Raw genomic sequence first — 14,241 nt, forward strand, 5'->3', positions numbered from 1 at the left:
GAGGTGCTAGGGAATGTGGAATTCTCCCTGCCCTGTGTGCAGCCACCTGCCCAAGCTGCTTGGCAAAGGGCCGATTTGGGCAGGGGGGTGGAAGGGGGAGCTGGTAATCCCAGGGGAGAGCATTTGTGCCCTCTGAACTGGCTCCTCCTTGGAGCCTCAGCTGTGGGAATGAGCACGAGAGGTTCTCCAGGTCCTTCCCTTGTGCAGGAGGTGCCCTGCTGAAAGCCCCTGTGCCCCTTCCCCAGCGGGCAGGAGATGGTCCCAGATGGTCCCAGCTCTCCCCAGCGCTGCTCACCCTGAGCCCCCCCGAGCCAAGGCTCCTTTTCCTCCTCCTCCTCCCCAGCCAAACCCAAGATCACCTACGTGGAGAACAAGACAGCCATGGAGCTGGAGGATCAGATCACGCTGACCTGCGAGGCCTCGGGGGACCCCATCCCCTCCATCACCTGGAGGAGCTCCAGCAGGAACATCAGCAGCGAGGAGAAGGTAAAGGTGTAAAGGTGCAGCCCTGCCAGGCCTGGGGGGCTCAGCACAGCCCCTGGCCCTGCATGGGGGCATGAGGGGGCTGTGCTGCTGCTGGGGGGGCACTGCCACACCTGGGGCACACCTGGGGCACACCTGGGGCACTGCCACTCCATGCAGTTATTGCACTGCAGCTCGGAGGGACCAGCCCCTTCTCCTCCCATTATGGAGGAGTTTTCCATAATTTAACCTGGGGCTCTGCCACACCTGGGGCACACCTGGGGCACTGCCACACCTGTGACAGTGACACAACTGGGGCACACCTGGGGCACAGCCACACCTGCAGCAGTGCCACACCCTGAGCAGTGTCACAGCTGGGGCACACCTGGGGCAGTGCCACACCTGGGGCAGTGCCACACCCTGAGCAGTGTCACAGGTGCACACCTGGGGCAGTGCCACACCCTGAGCAGTGTCACAGCTGGGGCACACCTGGGGCAGTGCCACACCCTGAGCAGTGTCACAGGTGCACACCTGGGGCAGTGCCACACCTGCAGCAGTGCCACACCCTGAGCAGTGTCACTGGTGCCACACCTGGGGCAGTGCCACACCTGTGACAGTGACACAACTGGTGCACACCTGGGGCACAGCCACACCTGGGGCAGTGCCACACCCTGAGCAGTGTCACAGCTGGGGCACACCTGGGGCAGTGCCACACCTGGGGCAGTGCCACACCCTGAGCAGTGTCACAGGTGCCACACCTGGAGCAGTGCCACACCCTGAGCAGTGTCACAGCTGGGGCACACCTGGGGCACAGCCACACCTGCAGCAGTGCCACACCCTGAGCAGTGTCACAGGTGCCACCCCTGGGGCAGTGCCACAGGTGCCCTCCTGTGAGAGCCACCTGGGCTCTGAGCACCTCCTGCAATTCCTGCTGTGTTCACTGGGGGGATTCAACTGGGGACACCCCAAACCCTGTTCAGAGCAGCTCCTCCAGCTGCAGGGAACATCTGGCAGGGGGGATGAGCCCCCAGAGCTGGGCAGGTGCAGGTGAGGGCTGCTCCCTCTCCAGGAGCCACAGTGAGCCTGTCCATCCCTGCTCCCTGCTGCCCTCTGACACTGCACATCCCCAGAGCACAAAAGCCTGCCTGCCTTTTGTGCTCACCCGTTCTGTTGATCCCATCAACACCATTTTGTTCTTAAAAGGCAAAAATAATTAGCAGTTTTTTTCCTTCTTGAAAGAGAGTGCTGGTGTTGTTATTGCTCCTTTAATTAGAGCAGGCTGGGTGTGCTGCTGCTGCACTGGAGATGTTTCATGAGTGATCAGGAGGCAGAATTTGGAGCCAGAGAAGGCCTAGACAGAAGCAGGAGTGAGGAGTTGTTGCTAATTAATAATCTCCTATTAACAGGATGATGTTTCAGGGCTCAGCTGCCTTGGCCATGCCAGGGGCTCTGGCTCAGTGTGACACTCTGAAAGTCTTGGAGCAACAGAGGTGTCCACTGTCCCTGCTCCCCACAGCTGCCCTGCAGCTCCTAAATGAGCTTTTTTAATTGCCCCCATGACGTCAGCCCCTCCCCTCGTTGTCCATGTGTAACTTTATTAATCAGGGTGCCAGAGTTCTGCAGCTTCAGTTCTTTCTCAGCATCTCTTGGATCCCAGGGCTGCTGTGAATCCCTGCAGTGTGCAGGGAATGTTTCCTGTGCCTGCAGAAGCTGCGGCCTGCCTGGGGCACCTGTTTGGGCAGGATTGGAGGTTATTTATTCATAGGTTTGTGTCTCTGTTAGCCCTGGGAGGTGCCAAGGGCTCCAGTGCTGCTGGCTCTGCAGTTTGGATCCCAGCCATGGACAGACTTGTGCAGGGAGGGGATGCAAAAGCTGAATAAGTGGTAGAGGAGCCGCCCCTCTGAGGCCAGTTAATCCATCACAGCCCAGTGCAAAACTGCTAACTCATTTTTGCTGGTTTTTGAGACTCTGCTTGCTGCTCTCAGGTGGGTGATCAATAGCAAGGGGAATGTTCATGCTCTGACACTTGAGATGGGGGAAAAGCCAAGGTTTGAGGTGCTGCCATGTGTTCATGGGCTGGTTCAAACCTTCAGGACAAACATTGTTTTATCATATCACGTGCACTTTCTAGGCTGGATTATTTTGTGTGTGTGTGTGTGCATTTTGTTTTGGTTTGTCTTGTACTTTTCTCATTCTCTCTCTTGTGCTCTGAGTTGAGGGAAACCTTTCAGATGTCCAGAAAACCTTGAGGTCAGAACAGCTCTATAAATACTCTACTACAAATTCTATTAGAATATTTAATTCTATTAAATATTCTGTTCCAGATGCATATATTCAGTTTATTCTCCACTTTCTTTCTCTGGGCCAGCACAGGGAAGTGGATGGTCTTTGATGCAGGACAAACAATGCTATTTTAGGAATTTTCAAACCCACTTTTGAACATTTCTGTTATCCAGGTACTTGGATGCTTCTCTCTTGCTTTGTGTTGTTTGCTCTTGTAATGATCCCTCAGTGAAGGTTTTAGAGGTGTAGAGATGCCTCACCTCCCAAAACATTCTGGAAAACCCACCCAAAGCCCCAAAGGAAGAGGCAGGTTTAGTTCAGCTGTGTCTCCTGGCAGATTTGGGGCTGTCCCAGCTTGGGAGAGCTCAGGCAGTGCGGGGACATGGCTGGGTTTGTCACCCAGCAGTGCAGCTCAGCCTATGGGGATGGGAGGGAAAAGCTCTGCAGGTCCCTGATCCTTTATCCAGGGCTGGATCTCCTGGGAGCTGCTCCCCCTGCTCTCCATTCCCTGCAGGGCAGAAAACATCTCTGAAAACAGTAAAGGACTGAGGAGCAGAGGAATCAGCTCTGAATTCCCCCTCCTGCATCCCAGACACACATCCTTGATCCTTTATCCAGAGCTGGCTCTCCTGAGAGCTTCTCTCCCTGCCCAAAATTCCTTGCAGGCCAGAAAACAAGGGAGCATCTTCTCAAGAAACGAGTGAGGAGCAGAGGGATCAGCTCCCTCCTGCATCCCAAACTCAGTTTAACCCCTGTGGTGTCACTGGGCCTTCCTGCAGGGCTCCCTGTGCTCCTGTCCCAGTGCCAGCCCAGCCCATTGTGTCCCCTGTGTCCCATCTGTGCTATCTCAGTGTCCCCTGGCAGCAGGGCTCTGTTTCTGATCCTCATTCCCTGAGCCTCCATCTCCATGCCTGTCACCCGTGTGTGCTGTGACCCCCCCACAATGTCACTGGGCCTCTCAGCCAGTGCTGCCACCCTGGGGATTTTTGACTCCTGAACAAATCATAGGGAGCTGAAATATAAATTACAGGGGGGGAATGGAGCACAGCAGCCTGGCTCTCTGTGAGCCACAGGGAGCGTGGTCCTTGCTGCTGGTGGCTCTCTCTGAGTGGGAAATATTTGCTTTGCAGTGAGCTTTGGGCATGTTCCACTGCTCTGGGGCTGGGTGCTGCCATCCCTGAGCACAGGGAGCTGGGCTGGGGCTGCTCCTCCTCCTGGCACAGCCTGCATGGAACCAGGCCTCCAAATGCATGATGAGCACTTTAATTAGCATTAATTAATCGGTGTGGGGTGGCAAACGGACCAGGGGCACAACACTGGGGCTGCCCTCAGCAGCTCAGTGGGCAGAGGCGCTTCCTGAGCACCAGGTGTGTAGGAAAGGTGAGATGTGACAAAGGAAACAGTCCCTGATGTAATAAATCAGCCTTGAGGTGCCAGCAGCCTTTTTTAGCTATTTAAAAACCAAAACAGAGGCTGTGAAATGGCGAATTCCAGCCTGAAACTGATGGGAGAGGGAAGCTGTGATCCCCCCACCCCACACAGAGGAGATGTTCAGCTTGGAGCCTGCATGTGCACCCAGCTCAATGTGCTGCAAACACTGGTACCTGAAAGCAACCTTTGACAAACTTTTATTGCTTTTTTTCTGTCGTTGTTGTTGTGTTCTATATCTGTTCTCTCCAGGCTTCGTGGACCCGGCCCGAGAAACAAGAGGTATCAGATTCTCAGAGCTTTAGCAAAACTTCTTTAGGTTCTTGGTTTTTGGTTTCTCTTCTAAGCATGACAGATTAACAAATCTCTAGTGCAGTAACCAACTAAACAAGCATTAATCTGACCCACTTGAATTACCAGTACATACAAGAAGCAGCTTCTAGAGGTAGAAATTGCTTGGCATGTAGTGATGCAATTTTTGGATGAGCAAAGTGGCTGTGTTGGGAGTGAGGAACTCTGCTCATCACCTAAAAATGAAAGGAAAGGCAATTAAAATGAAAAGAAAATGTAAAAATGTTCTTTTCACCATTTTTTTTTTTTCTGTGCTGCCAGTGTGAATCATCCTCTCGTTCAGAGAGGCAAGAATTAGCACTACCCTGCATTTTGGGAAAGTCATTTTTCCCCAGGAAAGCCTCCTCTGCTCCAGCCAACTCACCTATTTGCTCATGGCACTCCTTCAGTTTGACCTTCTGTGTGAAGGAAACTGCATCATGCTCCACTTCCAAACCAATGCAGAGAAACCTTGCACGAGGGGCATTTCTGCAGAAAATGCTCCAAATTGCTCAATTATTTCCATTTGTCTTTGATTTTTAAGGGTCAGCGAGGGGGAGGTGGGATAATGCAGGGACTGGGGTTGGTGCAAATTTGGTTTGATTTTATTTGACATTCAGTGCTGTGCTATAATAACAATAACAATAACAATAATAATAATAATAATGCAGCTGATTTGTAGCCCTCTTGCTTCAAAATGGACCAGAAGGAAAGTTCCCAAGCAAATAACAGGGGTCAGGTGGAGAACAAAATGAGCTGTCAGAACTGGGTGACTTGGATTTGTATTTTTAGGATCAACTTAGTGGAGGCTCTGATTTTTTAAATCGTTTTGAAGCCATCCCAAATCCCAGAGAGCGAGCAAAGGGAAGCTGTAACTTGAGCACCACCCAGCTGTGTTTCATGGGGAGATCCTGCCCATTCTCCCTTCAGGATAATCTGCTGGGCTGTGGCAGGAGGAGGCATCGGATTCTCAGAGCAGTTTGCGCTGAAGAATTCGGAATTTGAGTCGCTGCATCTCCCCAGGCCTCAGAGGAATTCCCGTCCCAGCTGTCCCCTCCCTGCCCCACTGTTTTCTCTGTGCTCTCTCTCTCTCCAGCTTTTGATTAATATGAGCACTAATACTATTAAGTTTGCTGTCTCTAAATTTCTTACTGCCTCTGTGTCTTAAAATACCCCAGCGGGGTGCAGGGCATCTCTCTAAAATTGCTTTTAAATTGCTTTAAAGTTGCCTGGGGGCTTTTAGCAGTGGATTCCAGCAGCAAAAGGAAGGTCAGGGAATGTTTGGCATTAAATATTTCACTTTTACTGAAGGAATTTCGGGTTAGGAGGTGGAGTCAGTCCTGGCAGCATCTCTGGGTACCCCCAGTGACACCCCAGACTGGTGACTGGGAATGGGTGCAGCATTAGGAGCATTCAGGGCTGCAGTTAAATGCAAATATCAAACACTGCTCTGCAAGCACAGAGCAAGGAGAGACCCCTCCTCTTCCTCAGTGCAATTCCTGCCTGGGTTGGGGTTTTCAGGGGTTTGTGGGGGTGTGGGAGTGAGGGGCAGGCAGGACTGTGCAGAATTTATCCCTTGTTTGGGAAAGCTGAAAGCTCCAGAAGGTGAAGGGCAGGGGATAAATGCAGTTTATTTGTCTCTGCTCTCCCCCTCTGGCCCTGAGCTCTGATCACAGTGGCTGTGCCCCAGGGCATGGCCAGAATTTGGGGGAAATGCCTGCAATAAGATAAATTGCAATAATTGGCAATAGAGAGAACATCCTGCTCTGTTCTGAGGAGTGATCCACCGAGCTGCTCTCCCCAGCACTAGGAGTTTGTTATTTGGATCCTTGCAGTTGGGGGATTTGAGTAAAAGGGTTGCAGATGTCAGCATCTGGCTCCCAAATTCCTGCCTGTCCTGTCTGCTGCAGCAGGGAGAGAGAAAACCTCAGTGTGCTTTCTTGGCTAGGCCTTGTTCTCTTCCTTAGAGTGTTCTTCCTGATCTCTCTTTTTCTTCCCTTTTGCCTTCCTGCATTAAAAACCCCAAGCTTTATTTTCAGAATGAGTGGCATTGCTCATGGAATCCTCCCTGACCACGATTCCCTGGCTCTCCTTTGGGGTGGGAGAAAGGCAGGAGCCATTTGGGTGTAAAAGTGCCTTTTCTAGAATCACCTCTGGTGATCCCACACCGGTGTTTTGTCCTTTCCACTCTTCTGGGTGAGGTCCCAGAGACAAATATTGAGAATATTCCCAGGTCTGGAGTGCTGGTGCTGCTGGAATGAGCTGGGCTTGGGAGGGAAATCCAGACTCAGACAGAAGGAGAGCAGGGCAGTGAGATAAAAGCAGGTTTTAGTGGTGTGGCAGCACAGCAGCTTCATGCCAGGCTCTGAAATGATGCCCACAGCACCACATGTCCATGGAATAACTGCTCCAGGGCAGGGATGGAGTCTGTGGCTCGTGGCACTGGCCAGGGATTGCAGCAGGGAATTGCAGGGGAGAGGAGAGAAATACACCCAGTTGTTTGTGTGTTATCAAAAGATGCTATTTTCATGCATTTGAAATTGGCCTGGTGCCCATGAGCTGGTGCTGGAGCTAACTGAGGTGACAAAGGAGATTTATTTGTAGAAGCTTTGCCTGTCTCAGCACAGAGAGAGGCTCAGGCCCAGAGATCTGAGACACCAGAGATGCTTTTTGTGCACTTGGCTGTTGGAAATCCTCAGGGTTTTACTCATTTATCAGCACTTGTCCTGCACCTTGCAAGGAAACAGATGCTCCTGGAGGGTGGCAGGATGCAGCAGCAGGCACAGCCCTGACAGTGCCAGATTTACTCCCTGGTGTTTGTGCTGCAAAATCAGAAATTACAGGAGGGAGTTGGTGCTTCCAGGCTGAGGCAGGAGCAGCAGGAGGGAGAGGGGAGTCCCTGGCTTTGTGTTTTCATGGATTTGGTGACAAACTGGAGAGGGAAGCCAGCCTGGGGTGGCTGGGTGGGTGCAGTCCCTTGGCAGTCCCCGGGGATTTTGCATTCCTTGTTTCTCTCTGTCAGTGGCATCCCCACACTCTCTTGGTGTGGGAAATGGTTCTGGAATTTTCTTGGGGCAAGGCTGACTCTAGAGGCTTTCTTGCCCTCTTCCCTGCCCTTTCCTCTCTTGCTGTGCCACGTTCAGGTGGAAGTTCTGAGCTTCCTTTTTGCCTGATTCAGCTCTGAGCTCTGGATCTGATCTTCCTTCCCCATTTCAGGGGCACTGAGATAAAACCAGTATTGTTGGGAGGACAGGAAGGGCTGGGTTCTCTGTCTCTGTCTGGGAGCTTTTGGGGAGGTTTCCTTTCTTTTCTTTTCTTTTTTTTTTTTTCCTCTTTGCTCGCTGGCAAAACTTTTTAACCAGAGCTGGATCTCTGCATTTCCCACCCTGGGGAGAAGCTTTGTTCTCAGTTTGTGTGGTGTTCTCAGCCGTGTGGGAGCTGAGACTTTGCTCCTTCTTCTGATGTTCCCCCTTCCCCTGAGTGCTCTGAGCCACTGCACACGCAGTGACAGGGGCTGCCCCTGCTGCTCTCACCTGGCCTCAGGTGAGGGATCTGCAGTGCTGGGGGCTGGCTCAGCCAGGGGGTGTCACATCCTGGGGCAGGGTTTGTGCCATCCTAGGGCATGGTGTGTGCCATCCCGGGGGTGCCCTGGGGCTGGGAATATGCCATTGTGGGGCAGGCTGTGTGCCCAGCTGGGGCAGTCAGTGTGCCCTGCCCTGACGGGCTGTGTGCCCTCCTGGGGCGGGCAGGGGCAGGGGCAGGCTGTGTGCCATCCCAGGGCAGTTTGTGTGCCCTGCCCTGACAGGCTGTGTGCCCTTCTGGGGCTGTCCTGGGGCTGCCAGGGCAGGCTGTGTGTCCCAGGGCTGCCCCTGACGGGCTGTGCTGCTGTCACAGACGCTGGGGCTGCCAGGGGCAGGGGCAGGCTGGGTGCCATCCCAGGGCAGGCTGGGTGCCATCCCAGGGCAGGCTGGGTGCCCTGCTGGGGTGTCCCTGGGTGCCCAGGGCTGCCCCTGAGGGGCTGTGCTGTGTGCCCTGTGCTGTGTGCCCTGCCCTGAGGGGCTGTGCTGTGTGCCCTGAGGGGCTGTGCTGTGTGCCCTGAGGGGCTGTGCTGTGTGCCCTGCCCTGAGGGGCTGTGCTGTGTGCCCTGATGGGCTGTGCTGTGTGCCCTGAGGGGCTGTGCTGTGTGCCCTGTGCTGTCTGCCCTTATGGGCTGTGCTGTGTGCCCTGTGCTGTGTGCCCTGCCCTGAGGGGCTGTGCTCTGTGCCCTGTGCCCTGATGGGCTGTGCTTTGTGCCCTGTGCTGTGTGCTCTGTGCCCTGAGGGGCTGTGCTCTGTGCTGTGTGCCCTGATGGGCTGTGCTGTGTGCCCTGTGCTCTGCCCCCTGCCCTGACGGGCTGTGCTGTGTGCTCTGTGCCCTGATGGGCTGTGCTGTGTGCCCTGTGCTGTGTGCCCTGACGGGCTGTGCTGTGTGCCCTGTGCTCTGTGCCCTGTGCTGTGTGCCCTGCCCTGATGGGCTGTGCTGTGTGCTCTGTGCCCTGACGGGCTGTGCTGTGTGCCCTGTGCTGTGTGCCCTGTGCTCTGTGCCCTGCCCTGATGGGCTGTGCTGTGTGCCCTGATGGGCTGTGCTATGTGCCCTGTGCTCTGTGCCCTGCCCTGACGGGCTGTGCTGTGTGCCCTGTGCTGTGTGCTCTGTGCCCTGATGGGCTGTGCTGTGTGCCCTGTGCTGTGTGCTCTGTGCCCTGAGGGGCTGTGCTGTGTGCCCTGTGCTGTGTGCCCTGTGCCGTGTGCTGTGTGCCCTGTGCTGTGTGCCCTGTGCTGTGTGCTCTGTGCTCTGTGCCCTGCCCCTGCCCTGAGGGGCTGTCCTGTGTGCTGTGTGCCCTGTGCCCTGCCCCCCGCCCTGACGGGCTGTGCTGTCGCAGACGCTGGACGGGCGGATCGTGGTGCGCAGCCACGCTCGCGTCTCCTCGCTGACGCTCAAGGACATCCAGTACACGGACGCGGGCGAGTACATCTGCACTGCCAGCAACACCATCGGCCAGGACTCGCAGGCCATGTACCTGGAGGTGCAGTGTAAGTGCCCTGGGGGGGCTGATTCCTTCCCTGTTCCCTCCCTGTGTTCCCTGTTCCCTCCCCTGGGTGCTGCTGAGGGTGAGGGTGCAGAGGGTGAGAAGTGTTTTCATTTAAACCAAAAACCAATTTATATTATATAAGGAAAAAAAAGGTCAGGTAGATAGTCCATTCATCACCATTACAAAGGGCTGTAGCACAGTGATGAAAGGAAAGAGAAATTAATTACAAGTCAGAGGCTGCAATAACTCTCTCTGTAGTTGAGAAGCAGCTCAGGCTGGTGAAAGCCTCCATCTGAGAGGTTTCAGGATGTTCTCTGTGCCTGGGTCTTCTTTGCAGCTCACCACAGATCTGCTGCAGTCCCATTTGTTGGGAGTCAAATTCTCCTCTGGAGCACCTTCCCAGCCCCATGCTGCTGTGTGCTCCTGCCCTTCTCTTGGTGCCCTTCAGCAGGAGATGTTCCCCATGCCCTGCAGGAGAGGACAGCTCCCCTTTCCCACATTAGATTCCCTTTCCCGCATTGAGGTGGACTCCAGCCAAGGGATCCTTACAGGGAGGCTTTTTTTGGGAGCTCGGCTGGCTCCAATTTTCTTCCTCAATGTGTCTTTCAGATGCCCCCAAGCTGCAGGGCCCTGTGGCCGTGTACACCTGGGAAGGAAACCAGGTGAACATCACCTGTGAGGTGTTTGCCTACCCCAGCGCTGTCATCTCCTGGTTCCGGGATGGGCAGCTGCTCCCCAGCTCCAACTACAGCAACATCAAGATCTACAACACCCCCTCAGCAAGTTACCTGGAGGTGAGGAAAAGCCAGGAGTGCCATCAGAAAAGTGATGATGAAGGAGTTCAGTCTGGTCTCCTTGGTAGAAGTGAAGTTGGGGTGGTGTTTCTGGCTTATAAATTCTGAGAAAATCAGGTTGTGGAAGGTAAAGAGGAGCAGGAAATGGAGGAAAAAGAAAATCAGGTAGCAGAAGAGACAGCCCCTGCCTGCCTCTGCTTTGTGCCCACTGCCCTGGGAGCACAAACACCTGGATTTTATTGTAGCTTCTCCCCAGCTAAACTCAGGTGCCTTGGCAGAGTGGAAAGGGTTTTGTGATCCCAGCTGAGCCCTCCTCGCCCCCACAGGTGACCCCAGACTCAGAGAATGACTTCGGGAACTACAACTGCACGGCCGTGAACCGCATCGGGCAGGAGTCCTCCGAGTTCATCCTGGTGCAGGCAGGTGAGCAGGGAGGGCACCCAGGGTGGGTGACACGGGGGCCCTGCTCTGCTGGCTCCTGACAGCAGCTCCTGCCTTCAGAGAGGCTGTTCACACATTCCCTGCTGCCTTGGAGCTGCTCAGCATCTCTGGCCCCTCGTTTCCCCAGGGGTTTGTTCTTGCCTGTGCTCCCAGGGTGCTTGGGCAGAGCTGTGATCTCGGATTTGGGCACCCCAGCTCAGCAAAACCCCTGAGAGCAGCTGAGCTGCAGGATCTCAGAGCTGGGCCAGCCTGGGAGGGCTCCAGGGCACATCTGGGGATTATTAAGCTCAATTACTAAGCTTAAAACTTCCTAATATTTCACTAGAGAAACTTTTCTGCAGCTTAGGGAGTCATTCTAGCCAAGCATTAATACACAAACCGTTGTTCTATTTGTCTTTTCTGCTTCTTACATAATTTCTCTGCTGACCAATCTCATGGCTACTGCTCAGCTCCAGTCATAGCTCTGCTGTCTCTGAGGCCTTTTGCAGCTTTCCCAAAACCCTGTGATTTTATAGATTCCCACCATGGAGCTCTGCAGTGCCCTGTGGAGGGGACAGAGGGCACAGAGTGACACCCAGGAGTGGAAAGGACACTGGGGACAGAGTGAAATCAGAGCCCTGTGGAGGGGACACTGGGGACAGAGGGACATGCAGAACTCAGAGCCCTGTGGAGGGGACACTGGGGACGGAGTGGCATCCAGGATAATTTTGCTGCACTGCCCTGGTTGTTCCCTTTTGGAGAAAGGACTGGGAGTCTCCACCCTCTTAGAGAGGAGACAAAATTAACATCTGTGCACTAATTAACATCTTTAAATCTGCCTAACCCCCCTGAGAGGCTCAGCCCCAGCCCTGTCCTGTGCTGTGTGAGCCCAGGGGCTGCGGGGTGTGCCCAGCTCGTGTCTCACCGCTGCTGTCCCTTGTCCCCAGACACGCCCTCGTCGCCCTCCATCGGCAGGGTGGAGCCCTACTCCAGCAGCGCCCAGGTGGAGTTTGAGGAGCCCGAGGCCACGGGCGGGGTGCCCATCCTCAGGTACAAGGCGGAGTGGAGGGCCCTGGGCGAGGGGGACTGGCACTCCAGGCTCTACGATGCCAAGGAAGGTAGGAGTCACAATAAAAACTGGTTCCTTCCCCACCAGCGCTGAAAAACATGGACTTTGCTGTCCAGGGAGGGTGGAGGGTTCAGGCTGGAGGCTCCAGACAAGTTTTTAAACATTTTTACATTTTGAGCATTTGCTGTGAGGGACATGTGGAATTTTCAACTGGAAATGAGGGTTGGGCTTTGCTGAGAGGTCAAGAACCCTGTGTTGGAATTACAGTTTTCACTTGCTGCTTCCCACAGGAGGCTTTTGGACCCTCATCTGTCACCCCTTGGTCCCCCTTGGACAATAAACTCTGCTATTCCAGCAGCAAAGCCGTCCTGTTGAGGTGATCTATAGCAGTGCTTGTGGCACAAAATCCATTTTGGAGTCAAATGAAGCAAAATAATTTTGATTTGGGGAGGGTTGTAAGAGGGAGAGTTCTGTTCCAGAGCTTAATCCTCCACCACCAATCCCATGTGGAGCTGAAATTCTTATTTTATTCCCCACTGCAGTGCTGTGATCCCAGCTAGAGCCAGGTCTATTAATCCCTTTTCTCCCCGCATGGGGGACAAACAAACTTTGTTCATTTCTTTCTTTGAGCCCTGAGCTTTTCTGTGCTTTTTCTCCCCGCAGCCAGCGTGGAAGGGACAGTGACCATCACGGGGCTGAAGCCTGAGACCACCTATGCAGTGAGGCTGTCAGCAGTCAATGGCAAGGGCGTGGGGGAGCTCAGCCCGCCCGCCGAGTTCAAGACGCAGCCAGTTCGTAAGTACAGCCCAGCCCAGGCTCCCCTGCTGCTCCCTGCAGCCTCTCCGTGCATGGATCTCACCTCTTCTCTCTCACAGACCTCGCTGCACCCTCTGGTTTCTCTGTGGGTTTGGGCTGGGGTGGGTTTTGCTGGTAATTCAAAGGTTTCTTTGAAGGGAGGAGCTGTTCCGTGTGCGCTGGTTGGTGTTTGCGGTTCAGCCTTGGTGTGGTGCCAAGGAGAAGGGGCTGTCAAGGAGAATTTTAATGAGGAAAAGCAGCTGAGAAGGGTTTTGGTCACAGAGAGTGTGATGTCAGTGTCACAAGGTTTGTTTTCCACATTGAGGTGTTCAGCCCGGGACTGGCTGTGGACTGTGGAAGGTGAAGGAGGGAGGGCTGCTCTGTTCTGCACATGCTGCTCTGAGATGCCCCTGCAGCTCTGGAGGGGATTCCATGGATTCCTCAGGCTCTTCTCTGCTCTGCCCGGGCCATTTCCATGTTCTGCTGTGGCCCAGCACTGTCCTCCTGCTCCAGGGAAGAGTTAAACCCCAGGGAGCTCTTCAGGGTGGGAAGGAGAGCAGGAGGAGGGGATGGAAGGTGGAGTGGGCAGGGCAGGTGTGACCAGAGCAGGCAGGGAGAGGTGTTTGACCTGGTTCTGTCCCTTTGCTCCTGCACCCAGCCCTGACTGCTGTTCCCAGCCCTGAGCTGGAATTCTCTCTCCAGACCCCTGTGCTGAATTCTCTCTCAGACCCCTGTGCTGAATTCTCTCTCCAGACCCCTGTGCTGAATTCTCTCTGATCCCCTGTGCTGAATTCTCTCTCAGACCCCTGTGCTGAATTCTCTCTCCAGACCCCTGTGCTGGATTCTCTCTCCAGACCCCTGTGCTGAATTCTCTCTCAGACCCCTGTGCTGAATTCTCTCTCCAGACCCCTGTGCTGAATTCTCTCTCCAGACCCCTGTGCTGAATTCTCTCTCAGACCCCTGTGCTGAATTCTCTCTCAGACCCCTGTGCTAAATTCTCTCTCCAGACCCCTGTGCTGAATTCTCTCTCCAGACCCCTGTGCTGAATTCTCTCTCAGACCCCTGTGCTGAATTCTCTCTCAGACCCCTGTGCTGAATTCTCTCTCAGACCCCTGTGCTGAATTCTCTCCCCAGGCCCCTGTGCTGCACCCAGGGCTGTCTCTGCCCACCCCGAGCATGTCTGGAGTCCCCTGAGCTGTGCCCAGATCCCTTCTGAGCAGGGCACACCTGGGATGCTGATTTTCCAGCTCCATATTCTCTGTCTCCTCACATCTTCTACATTTATTTTTTTTTTTTTGTTTGTGTGTGTCTATTTCTGTCTTTTTATTTCGTTTTTGGTCTGTGTCCCATCCATGGATAAACTGCAGGCATCCCTCACCCACGTAAGTGCTCTCTGCATTTCTTTCACTCTCTCTTTTTGTGTTTTTAGAGTGTTCCTCTAACACTTCCAGCTTTTAATTTAGCACCTTTTTCCTCTCAGGGGCTGTAGGACTGGAGTAACTGGTAGTGTTCATTTCCTAACCACACTGACTCTGGAGTAGCCACTCTGCTCTTGTTTAGAACAGAACTGGGGTTAACTCTTTGTCTGTGCT

At 54.1% G+C, this 14,241-nt stretch overlaps 1 protein-coding gene across 6 annotated transcripts in view; it reads left to right on the forward strand.

Moving 5' to 3' along the window:
• The window catches only part of NCAM1 (neural cell adhesion molecule 1), a 93,138-nt gene that overhangs the window by 50,063 nt on the left and 28,834 nt on the right, over positions 1-14,241 (forward strand). For 3 of the 6 annotated variants that reach the window (XM_036397332.2, XM_036397340.2, XM_036397338.2), the window contains exons 8-14: positions 344-486; positions 4,426-4,455; positions 9,422-9,572; positions 10,181-10,365; positions 10,692-10,788; positions 11,733-11,903; positions 12,518-12,649. In XM_036397332.2, coding sequence (XP_036253225.1) covers positions 344-486; positions 4,426-4,455; positions 9,422-9,572; positions 10,181-10,365; positions 10,692-10,788; positions 11,733-11,903; positions 12,518-12,649 — 909 coding nt within the window. The remainder of the gene's footprint in view (positions 1-343; positions 487-4,425; positions 4,456-9,421; positions 9,573-10,180; positions 10,366-10,691; positions 10,789-11,732; positions 11,904-12,517; positions 12,650-14,241) is intronic. The other 3 variants (XM_036397335.2, XM_036397343.2, XM_036397339.2) reach the window with 1 other exon arrangement.

The sequence above is a fragment of the Molothrus ater genome, chromosome 22 (assembly GCF_012460135.2).
Source record: "Molothrus ater isolate BHLD 08-10-18 breed brown headed cowbird chromosome 22, BPBGC_Mater_1.1, whole genome shotgun sequence".
NCBI classification, from domain to species: Eukaryota; Metazoa; Chordata; class Aves; order Passeriformes; family Icteridae; genus Molothrus; species Molothrus ater.